The 12,862-nt window shown below is 39.3% G+C and overlaps 1 protein-coding gene across 2 annotated transcripts in view; it reads right to left on the bottom strand.

Annotated features, from left to right (window-relative positions):
- Window positions 1–12,862, bottom strand: part of EXOC6B (exocyst complex component 6B) — a 1,420,949-nt gene that overhangs the window by 287,614 nt on the left and 1,120,473 nt on the right. For both annotated transcript variants that reach the window (XM_053704356.1, XM_053704355.1), the window contains one exon: window positions 5,804–5,945. In XM_053704356.1, coding sequence (XP_053560331.1) covers window positions 5,804–5,945 — 142 coding nt within the window. The remainder of the gene's footprint in view (window positions 1–5,803; window positions 5,946–12,862) is intronic.

The following is a 12,862-nucleotide window of genomic DNA, read 5'->3' on the forward strand; positions in this document are numbered from 1 at the left end:
AATAGAAATTAGTCCCGCAATTTTATTGGTTCTCTAAGGTGTGGCGGAAAAGTCTAACAGACAGCCACAAATGCACTCCTATTCAGTGAATTGGTGACATGGTAATGGAACTACTTATTGCATGAGTGGAATTCAGCCTTGCACTGAGCAGGTGGTGCACACTTAGCCTTGGGCAAGTGACTCCTGAACACTTGCCAGCAGAAGACTGCAGGAAGCACCGAACTATAACTAGCGACACTCCCTTTTCAATTTGTAGATTTCAATCAATGTGCTCAAGGCTCAGTGTTAGAACTTTTTACTTATACTAAATATTTGACTATTTGAAAATTAAATACCTTAAAGGAACAATAAAGCCAAAATGATTCAGATAGAGCAAGCAATTTACTTGCATTGTAAAATTGTACACAGTTTTTTTTATATTCACACTTTCTGTGGCACCAGCTACTACTGAGTTCAGTGTGTATACGACACATATGAGTGTGATTGGCTGATGGCTGCCACATGATATAGGAGGATTTAAGTCAGTTTAGAACCAAGAGTGCCATTGCATTGTCTTTTTATTATGCACTTCTACTTACTTAAAGGTCCTTTAAAGCAGCGATGGCCAACTACCTTAAACATGGGAGGCACAGATCGATATTGGGCATGTACGTGTCTAATAAAACACACAATTAATAATAAAAAAACAAAAGCCCAGTGGCACAGGACAAGATTTAGATGAGGTTGCAGGGTAGTCTCCGTTCCAGAGGGCTCTATGAAGCAGACATTTTTACTTTTCCCAGAGGCCACAGAGTGCAGTTGGACAAATGTGGCCTTGGGCTATCAGTTTTCTGTCCCTGATTTAAATGCACACGATAGAGCGCTATTAAAATAGGATACACGTTTTTGTAAAGAAAAAGGTTACATTGATTTTATTTAATTCAGGGAACTATCCGGAAGCGCATCTCTGTGTACAAGTGAAACCTTGGGAATGATTGGCAGATAGGCAGAACTCAGATTGCTTCATTGGTGAACAGAGAAACACCCCACAAGAACAAAAACTATTTTGCTTTTTATTAGTCCAAGAACATCTATTTTATAAAAAAACAAAAACGTGTTACATTAATAGTCAAGTGCAAAAGCATTACCAGTATATTGTATAAGACACTGGAGCCATTGTTAAAAGTGATGATAAATTCCCCTCTTTTTAAAATCAGATCCGGAATGTTATTACATTTTAGATGGAGTTTAAAGGGACAGTCTACACCAAAATTTTTATTGTTTTAAAAGATAATCCCTTTATTACCCATTCCCCTGTTTTGCATAACCAACACAGTTATAATAATACACATTTTACCTCTGTGATTACCTTGTATCTAAGCCTCTGCAAACTGCCCCTTTATTTCAGTTCTTTTGACAGACTTGCATTTTAGCAAATCAGTCCTGGCTCCTAGGTAACTCCACGTGCACGAGCACAGGGTTATCTATATGACACACATGAACTATCACCCTCTAGTGGTGAAAAACTGTCCAAATGCATTCAGAAAAGAGGTGGCCTTCAAGGTCTAAGAAATTAGCATATGAACCTCCTAGCTTTAGCTTTTAACTAAGAATACCAAGAGAACAAAGCAAAACTGGTGATAAAAGTAAATTGGAAAATTGTTTAAAATTACATGCCATATCTGAATCATGAAAGTTTATTTTGAAATAGACTGTCCCTTTAATTAATCATTTGTAACGGAGATGTGCTATAACCTACTTTTAATATAATATAGATATGAAATTCCAATTCAGCAATTTAGAGAGCTGGATGCATCCATTAAACAAGTGGTCTCAGTTATTCAGAATGCAGAGAATGTCACAAGCGTTGAAGATCTGAGTATCACATTACACAAACAATCCTAGCTATCTAGGTAGCAGGATGACACAAATGGTGGCATCTATTTAGAAGGTCAGGGAGTGACAAATCTTGGAGTCAGGGAGCCAGAACACCTAGTTTTTTGTTTGACTTCTAACTTTCTGTATTACTTACATATATATATATATATATATATATATATATATATATATATATACACACACACACACACACAAGTAACCCACTCTGCCACCTTAAACATATTTAGATGGCTCCCCAATACTCTTCCTGGCTCCAAGTTAAAATACACTTGTCAAACCCTGGGGGAGAGAGAATCACATTTCACAGAGAGCAAGGTGTCATCATATGAATGTAAGCTATTTTAATTGTAGGGTATTTTTTTACTAGACAGCTATTTCTCTGTTAGGGAATCTTATTATTTAGAGAACTATGTACCTCTATATTGTAAAGGTTTGGAATGCATGGCATCTCATTACATCCCTAGACTTCCATATGAACTGGCCATGGTAGTCCACATTCTTGAATTGCTTGAGTCATATGTAGCGAGAAAAAGAATGAAATCTGTGTTAAATCCCTGCAACTGTGTATGTGGCTCACTTTATTAGTACTTTGCATATAAATAATAATAATAAAAAAAGCCCTGGCATATGTGTTACTTTCATTGGGGATGTGTGTCGCTATTTTACCAGTGAACGTATTCTTGTATTCACTAGGGAGTGTGCCTTGTTTACTCTAGTGGTGCCTATTAAATCAAAGTAGTGAGACTTAAAGGGACAGTAAAGTCATAATTAGACACTCATGATTCAGATAGAGAATACAATTTTAAACAACTTTCCAATTTACTTCTATTATTTAATTTGCTTCCTTCTCTTGTTATCCTTTGCTGAAAGGTTTATCTAGGTAAGCTCAGGAGCAGCAAATAACCTAGGTTCTAGCTGCTGATAGGTGGCTGCATATATATACTGATTGTCATTGGCTCACCCATGAGTTCATTTAGAAACCAGTAGTGCATTGCTGCTCCTTCAACAAATGATACCAAGAGAAAGATTAGTTAATAGAAGTAAACTGGAAAGTTGTTTAAAATGGTCTGTTCTACCTTAATCAACAAATAAAAATGTGGGTTTCAAGTCTCTTTAAAGGTAAACAACCTTGAAACTGTAATATAAAAGTTTAATTCTGCAAAACAAAAATAAGTTTGCAATGCATTTAAAATATTTATTTTGCCCCATTTTCCTTTAAGCCTAAAGATTGTGGGCTTTCCATTTCTTAAAGCTCAAAGTAAACATGGCAGGTTTCCTAAAACTGAACCCTGCCACACAACTGTCCCTATTTGTCTCCCACAGAGATGATAAAATTGAAAATGGCAAAAAATAAAGAAATTGCTAACAAAACGACAGTGGCTGTGTACTGCATTAACAAGACTGGATTGGCTCTTCCAAATAAGACAAGTGGTGGGCGGAGTTTGGCTTTTGAAAAACAATTGCAGCAGACAAGGTATTACTGCATTCAAAACATTTTCACTATATGACAATTGCAAATCTGCAGAAAAATCACTGGAACTGTTTACCTGATTACCTTCTATTAACACGCTCAAGAATTATTCAGGGAATACACATTATTTGGGGAGCTGGATTTATTGGCAAATGTATATATTGCAAGACAGCAACTCTGAAAATAATGTGCCTAATACTGATCTAGCGCAATCTAATATAAATATCAAGCAAACAAAACAAGTATAGAAGCGCTGTGCTATCCTACAATCCTCAGCACATAAAGAGGGTTAATGATTTGGGGGGAAATAAAGAACTAATGTTCACACATCCAGCTGGGCCGTACAAGGATGTCTACAGACAGTGATGGAGAACACAGGGTATAGATCTCCCTGCCATCATCCTCCCCCCCTGCAGGCTGCAAGTCTGTAAATCTTTAAACAAGTAGATTACAAGACAGAAGCTGCCAGACAACAAAACCTCTGCTTCCCGAAGGAAAAGGAATAAGCACTTTATCTGCAGTGCTCCTTTACAGCGCTGACATTGACGTATTGGCAGATTTCACAGGTCACATCGGTCTTCATCCCCCTGATCAGGGTGGCACCAAAGGGCTTGGCTGGGCGGGAGAGGTCAGGACCCCTGCTGATAAGGTTGACAGCACCTGCTCTGTTGTGTCTGATCCATCCTGACACTTCTGCTGGCAGCTAATTTGGTGGCAGAGAATCTGGGATACAGCAGCAGGCTTTTTCTCTCCACTTTCTATATGTGTTTCTTTTCATCGTTCAACATCAAGAGAGCTGCGTTAAGTCATCAGATCTCTCTCACAACTTTCTGATTTCCACAAAAAGAATTTCAATATTTTATAGAACTTTTTTTTTTTTTTTAAACAAACTTTCATTTGATGACTAATAAGAGATCATGTGAGCATTTTGCAGGGACACAGGACAAACGCCTCATATACAGCACATATTTAGTTGCAAATGTTTTTCTGTTTTAATTTATTTTTGCCAAAACAACCTAAGTTATATCAGGGATGGCCAAGCGGCAGGGCCCCCGAGACTCATGTGGCCCCAGGTAAAAAATAAAACGAAGAATGTGTGCCATGGTCACAAAGAAATATAAGCAGACAGGAGGGAACCAGCAACTTTACCTAAATGTGTCCCTGTGATACTGGACATTTTTAGGAAATATATTACTTGTGCGTTTACTATCCATAAATGAATATGCGGTCCTTTAGGCTGCTGAAATATTGATCTGTGGCCCCCATGGGATGGAAAGTTGTCCCTCATTGAGTTATATGTTATATCTCGATAAGTTAATGCAGTGGGGGGGGGGGGACATGTTTTACCTCCGCCTTGATCTATTTATTAAAGGGATATGGAAACCCAATTTTTTTTTCTCTTTCATTTAGATAGAGCAGCAATTTTAGGCAACTTTCTAATTTACTCCTATTATCAATTTATCTTCGTTCTCTTGCTGTCTTTATTACCAGGAATCTAAGCTAAGGAGCCAGCCATTTTTGGTTCAGCACCTGGGTTGTGCTTGCTGATTGGTGGCTAAAACCTGCAGTCCATATTTATCAAGCAGTGGTCATCAGAACACTGCTTCCCTAACTCTTCTTCACCTCTTAGGTGGAGAACTTCAATCTCCCCGGTCTCTTCCAACCAGGGAGATTGATAGCTTCTGCCCACGCGTGAGATTGGCTGTGTGTGGGCAGGGGTCGGCATTGCACAAGAGCGCAAAATAGTGTTCTTGTGCAATGCTTAATTCCACCAGCGGAATTCAGTCCACCAGAGGCGAGTTGCGGTGGACAGGGGTGCATATATAGCTTTATAAATCGAGCCCTAACTGTGTTTCCCTAATTGTCAATACAATGGTGTGAGAGAAAAATAATTAGTGTTGCCATAAATAGTCCTGCTAAGGATTTACAAATCTACAATTTATAGGAAATTAAGGAAGTGCTTAAAGAGACACGATTTAAAATGAAATGTTCAAGATTCAAATAGAGCGTATGATTTTATAAATCTTTCCAATTTTCTTCTACTATAACTTTTACCTCTTTCTCTTGGTATCCTTTGTTGGGACTTTCCACAAGAGCATACTGAGGTAGTCTAAGGAGTGTGCACGTCATGTGCACTATATAAACAGAACACTGTTATTAACATTGCAAACACTACTCTATGTGAACCATGAAAGATTTATTTTGATTTCCATACATAAACGTATAAACGAACATATTAAAGTCATTTTTTTTCTTTGTTGCTTTGTAAAGATTGTATTTTAGACTATATTCTATTTTGTTTTCATACTTGTAGAGGTGCATCTCAGTCCACCAATGGCACGGAGAGAGTCGTCCCTATTAACAAGTGAACAACCTGCTCTATGCATGAACTGTATACAAAGGCTTCATTAGTACATTGTGTGTCCCCTGACTATTGCAGTGTTCATTACTTACCTTCACATTCCTTGACATCCAGATTAAAGTTGTGCAGAGCCCCCATGGTGATCTGTTTGACTTCAGAGTCCAGTAGTAGCTGTGTGAGGGAGGTGGAAAGATGTTTGCAAGCAGACATACAGGCCGTCTGAGCCACCTTCCCCTGGGAAAACACAACGGAAACGAGTGAAGCTTACAAATTACACAAAGATTAAAGGGATATACAACTCACATGGTTCAGATAGAGCATGCAATTGTACAACTATTATCTAACTTTCTTTGTTCACTTGGTATCTTCTGTTGAAAAGCAGGGATGTATGCTCAGAAGTGTGCACTTGTCTGGAGAACTATATGGCAGTAGTTTTACAGGAATTTTATTCATTGCAAGAGCACTAGATGGCAGCAGTTTTACAGGAATGTTATTCATTGCAAGAGCACTAGATGGCAGCAGTTTTACAGGAATGTTATTTATTGCAAGAGCACTAGATGGCAGCAGTTTTACAGGAATGTTATTCATTGCAAGAGCACTAGATGGCAGCAGTTTTACAGGAATGTTATTCATTGCAAGAGCACTAGATGGCAGCAGTTTTACAGGAATGTTATTCATTGCAAGAGCACTAGATGGCAGCAGTTTTACAGGAATGTTATTCATTGCAAGAGCACTAGATGGCAGCAGTTTTAGAGGAATGTTATTCATTGCAAGAGCACTAGATGGCAGCAGTTTTAGAGGAATGTTATTCATTGCAAGAGCACTAGATGGCAGCAGTTTTACAGGAATGTTATTCATTGCAAGAGCACTAGATGGCAGCACTATTTCCTGCCATGTAGTCCTCTTGACATCTACCTAGTTCTATCTTTAGCAAAGAATACCATGGGGATGAAGCAAATTTAAAAAAACAAAAAGGTTACAATTTATTTCTATTATCAAATTGTCCAGTTCACAGCCAAATATAAAACATGAATATACAAGTATAAGCAAAAATGTCTCCACCTTTTTCTAAAAATACAAAGAGTAAATTACAGACAGAAAGCATAAACATTCAGAAGACATACAATCCTAGTACTGATAATCACAGAACAAAACTTCTTATATTTGTCTTATACTTCATTTTTTCTCGCCACCTTTTCATGCCCCTTTCTGTTGCACATCAGCCTCATAATTGCTGGTGATGTCACTTGGGTTAACCATGCGTGAGCAACAGCAGTGCACATCCACAATGCATACTCCAGTATGGGGAATATGAGAGACCTGGCACTCACAATAAAGAAGGTATTTATACAGAGCCTTCTGCTTTCTTTTTATCGTCTAAAGCTGAGAGGTTTTGGATTATTTATATATATAGTCATGAAAGGAAGTAGCCATCCCTCACAAATCGCTGGGTGGGACTCCAACAGTGGTGGGCAGAGACAGCATACAAGAGAGACAGCAAGCAGGTCACTGGCAACAGCACACTTACATGGCTCACTGAAGACAGAGTTGTTTTGTGTTTTATAAACGGCATACGTATGATAACATGTTATACATCACATTTAGGTTTCTTTACATTCAATAAACACAGTTTGAAAATTAGACTATTTATTCCTCTAAAGGGACATTAAAGGGACAATCTACACCTTAGGCATATTAAAGTCTTACCTTAGATTATGTTGCAAATAGCCTCCTGCACCCTTTCTATATCATGCAGCAGGAATGGTAAATAAGTTATTTAAAAAGAATATAATTACTGGTCACTTTGAAATGGCTGCCAAGCTCCGCCCACTGATGACATCACGATCTGGGCTGCATCTATGCACTTGTGAATAGCATTGACAGTCTGCTGAATTAAACTACTGAGCCTTTTGCTATTGGACACCATTTGCAGCCCAGATCATGATGTCATTAGTGGGCAGAGCTTGGCAGTCATTTCAAAGTGGCCAGAAACAATATTACATTTGAAATAACTTTTTTACTGTTCCTGCAGCATGATATAGAAAGGGGTGCAGCTTAATGTAAGGTAAGACTTTAAGATAACTAAGGTGTAGACTGTCCCTTTAAACAGCTGGGTGCAACTACAGTAGCTATGCTATTGTTTATTCTCCTGTACCTGCAGATCTCTAAAGCCGTTCTCTTACTTGACCTCATTACACAAGCCAGTTGGTAAAGCTCTGCATTTTATACTGGGCGTGCCATCTTGTAGCATCATGTGACAGAAGCAGTGCGCTTATACAGACCTGTGAAGTTACTGGCGTTTTGACTGCTGTACCGTTCATCTGTTTAACTCACATATTACAGAATGAGTTACATTTTTTGCACAGTTTAAAACAAACATAACAAATATAAACTCCAAGATGGCGGCGCCCAGGGTCAAGCTGTAGAGCTTCACTAACTGCTAACTGTAAGGGGCGGCTCTGAAGACAGCTGCTGGCACAGGATAAATAACAGTTACTGCAGTTTAATGCCCCTTGTAACATATAATCACATGCACATTGGAAATGTTTTATATTTATCATAACACAATTATTCAGGTTAGTGCTCAGCACATGACCACAGTAGTGATATGAAACCCGAAATAAGATCTGAACAGTTGTAAAAGACTTGCATCCACATACTCAAGGAAATTAAAGGGACATTATGCACCAATGTTCCAATAACTGCATGTAATAGACACTAATATGCACAGATACCTTTTAAAAACTTACTTAGAAGCTCAGGGTTTAGCACTCTTGATGAAGTTAGGCTGGGACACACAGTGAAAGGGGCTGATAAAGCAGGAAGAGCAGATACTGCCCCCCTCCCTGCATATGAAAAGACCCATTACACAAATAGGAGCAAGCAAGAATCTGTAGACATCAGTATACATCTGAAACTTTGGGTCTTGGTCAGGAGTCTGAAAAATCAGCACACTGGTATTTAAAATAAGTCAACCTATACATTTTTACAAAAACACTCCCAGATGGGCTATATAAACCATTAGTCAAGGAAAAATCTTGTGTACAATGTCCCTTTAAACAGGTAAAATGAATACAAAACCGTTCACAGCTGCTGCTGCTTTATGCTTACCTGAACATAACAAAAATACCAGCTTATTACAATAAGCAGCTGTAATAAACGGTAGGAATTTATTATTTACTACAAAGATTATAGTGGAATGTATGCTTGTTGATAAATGCCTATAGTGTTCTAGTACCTTTACTCAACAGAAAAACAATTTGGTAGCCCAAGGATACTGAAGACAAGGATTACCAATTTATTCAAATATATATACCAAGAATATCTTCTAGTTGGTAAGAAAAAGAAAAAAATCTATAAAGAAGCGCTAGTCACACAACATACAGGCCATGATAACCAAATGTTTAAACACTTGAAAGTGAAAATATCACCTGAACATCTATGTAAAAAAGAAAGATATTTGACCTCAAAATGTCCTAAGTTTTCAAACCCCATTGCAAAGGACTTTAAGCAGCAAATCAGTTATCCTGTCCCGGGACAGGCAAGGGAGTGAGCCTCATGCACACTCATCTTATTTCCCTATTCAGTTTAAGGAAGTTTACTATGAAATCTCAGGAGAGGTAAGTCAAATCTCATGAGATCACAGTAAGAGAGTTCATGACCTCAGCACTGTTGATGCTGATTGGCTGCTGTTTATTTCTTCATTTATTTTTTTTTACCTGCAGCTGGGCAGCAGCTGAGTATAACATTTTACACAGAACTTACTCTTCTGAGCTGAGGAAATTGTGAGGTAAAAAATTTTCCTTTTTTACATAGAGATGCTCAGGTGATATTTTCCTATTAGCTTTTTACAGTTATACTGCATCACTTTCAAGTAAGTATTATGTCCCTTTAAGCTACAGTACTCTGGACGTTGTGGAATGCTGGTGAGTGCGCACCTTCTTTTTATCCAACAAATAAGCAGCAACTCTAGATTTCCAATACCTTCACACACACTGTACAAAAGTTTTAAAGTGTGAAAAAGTGCTGTAAAGTAAAATAGAAATGTTACTTTTTTTTATCAATTAAGAAAATGCAAAGTGAGTGAACAGAGGAACAATCTAAATGAAATCAATATTTGGTTTGACCACCCTTTGCCTTCAAAACAGTATCACATCTAGTTACACTCAGCATGTAGGTTGTTGCAAACACCTTGAACAACTAACCACAGTTTAGTTTTTTTGTAGCTTTAGGCACCCTTAGTTGCCTCCGTCTCTTCTGTGTTGGGCCCTACAATCATTTCGAGAACTTCCTGTTCTTTACTTTAAATATAGTTTTTATTTACTTTGGCTGTATGTCTGGGGGTTGTCGTCATGCAGCAGAATAAATTTGGGGCCCATCAGATGCCTCTCTGATCGTATTGTATGATGGATAAGTATATATGCCTGTACTTCTCAGCATTGATGGAACCATTAAAGGGAACTAATACTCATATGCTAAATTACTTGAAAGTGAGGCAGCATGATTAAAAAAAAACAACATTATTTATGCTTACCTGATAAATTTATTTCTCTTGTGATGTATCGAGTCCACGGATTCATCCTTACTTGTGGGATATTCTCCTCCCCTTACAGGAAGTGGCAGAGAGAGCACCCACAGCAGAGCTGCCTATATAGCTCCCCCCTTAGCTCTACCCCCCAGTCATTCGACCGAAGGCTAGGAAGAAAAAGGAGAAACTATAGGGTGCAGTGGTGACTGAAAGTTTAAAAATAAAAATATATATGCCTGTCTTAATAAACAGGGCGGGCCGTGGACTCGATACATCACAAGAGAAATAAATTTATCAGGTAAGCATAAATTATGTTTTCTCTTGTAAGATGTATCGAGTCCACGGATTCATCCTTACTTGTGGGATACCAATACAAAAGCTTTAGGACACGGATGAAGGGAGGGACAAGACAGGGACCTTAAACGGAAGGCACCACTGCTTGCAGAACCTTTCTCCCAAAAATAGCCTCCGAAGAAGCAAAAGTATCAAATTTGTAAAATTTGTAAAAAGTATGACGCGAAGACCAAGTCGCCGCCTTACAAATCTGTTCAACAGAAGCCTCATTTTTAAAAGCCATGTGGAAGCCACAGCTCTAGTAGAATGAGCAGTAATTCTTTCAGGAGGTTGCTGTCCAGCAGTCTCATAGGCCAAACGGATGATGCTTTTCAGCCAAAAGGAAAGAGAGGTAGCCGTAGCCTTCTGACCTCTCCGCTTACCAGAATAAACAACAAGCAATGAAGATGTTTGACGGAAATCTTTAGTTGCTTGTAAGTAGAACTTTAAAGCACGAACCACATCAAGATTGTGCAACAGACGTTCCTTCTTTGAAGAAGGATTAGGACACAGTAAAGGAACAACAATCTCTTGATTGATATTCTTATAAGAAACAACCTTAGGAAGAAACCCAGGTTTGGTACGCAAAACCACCTTATCTGCATGGAAAATAAGATAAGATGCTGTAAAGCATATAGCTCAGAAACTCTTCGAGCCGAAGAGATAGCTACTAAAAACAAAACTTTCCAAGATAGAAGCTTAATATCCATGGAATGCATAGGTTCAAACGGAAGCCCTTGAAGAACTTTAAGAACTAAATTTAGGCTCCATGGCGGAGCAACAAGCTTAAATACAGGCTTGATTCTGACCAAAGCCTGACTAAATGCTCGAACGTCTGGGACATCTGCCAGACGTTTGTGTAGAAGAAAAGACAAAGCAGATATTTGTCCTTATAAGGAACTAGCTGATAATCCCTTCTCCAAACCTTCTTGGAGAAAAGACAATATTCTAGGAATCCTAATCTTACTCCACGAGTAACCTTTGGATTCATACCAATAAAGATATTTGCGCCAAATCTTATGATAGATCTTCCTGGTGACAGGCTTTCTAGCCTGAATCAGGGTATCAATGACCGACTCAGAGAAACCACGCTTTGATAGAATCAGTCGTTCAATCTCCAAGCAGTCAGACGCAGAGAAATTAGATTTAGATTGGATTAGAAGGTCCTGCCTCATTGGCAGAGTCCATGGTAGAAACGAGGACATGTCCTTTAGGTCTGCATACCAAGTCCTGCGTGGCCACGCAGGTGCTATCAGAATCACCAAAGCTCTCTCCTGCTTTATTCTGGCAACCAGACGTAGAAGGAGAGGAAATACATAGGCCAGATTGAAGGACCAAGGCACTGCTAGAGCATCTATCAGTACCGCCTTGAGATCCCGGGACCTGGACCCGTAACGAGAAAGTTTGGCATTCTGACGGGACGCCATCAGATCCAATTCTGGTGTGCCCCATAGCTGAATCAGCTGGGAAAATACCTCCAGATAGAGTTCCCACTCCCCCAGATGAAAAGTCTAACGACTTAGGAAATCCGCCTCCCAGTTCTCTACTCCTGGGATGTGGATTGCTGAGAGATGGCAAGAGTGATCCTCTGCCCATTGGATTATTTTGGTTACCTCCATCATCGCTAGAGAACTCCTTGATGATTGATATAAGCTACAGTCGTGATGTTGTCCGACTGAAACCTGATGAATTTGGCCGAAGCAAGCTGAGGCCATGCCTGAAGCGCATTGAATATCGCTCTCAGTTCTAGAATATTTATCGGCAGAAGAGATTCCTCCCGAGACCATAAGCCCTGTGCTTTCAGGGAGTTCCAGACTGCATCCCAGCCTAGCAGGCTGGTATCTGTCGTTACAATGAGCCACTCTAGCCTGCGGAAACACATTCCCTGAGACAACCACCAGAGAAGAGAATCTCTGGTCTCCTGGTCCAGATGCAGTTGAGGAGACAAATCTGCATAATCCCCATTCCACTGTTTGAGCATGCATAGTTGTAGTGGTCTGAGGTGTAGGCGGGCAAAAGGAACTATGTCCATTGCCGCTACCATGAGTCCGATTACCTCCATATACTGAGCCACAGATGGCCAAGGAATGGAATGAAGAGCTCGGCAAGTGGATAAGAGCTTTGATTTTCTGACCGCCGTCAGAAATATTTTCATTTCTACCGAGTCTATCAGAGTCCCTAGGAAGGAAACTCTTATAAGAGGGAAGAGAGAACTCTTTTTTTATGTTCACCGTCCACCCGTGAGATCTCAGAAAAGCCAACACAATGTCCGTGTGAGACTTGGATAGCT

Source organism: Bombina bombina, chromosome 2 (assembly GCF_027579735.1).
Source record: "Bombina bombina isolate aBomBom1 chromosome 2, aBomBom1.pri, whole genome shotgun sequence".
NCBI lineage: Eukaryota > Metazoa > Chordata > Amphibia > Anura > Bombinatoridae > Bombina > Bombina bombina.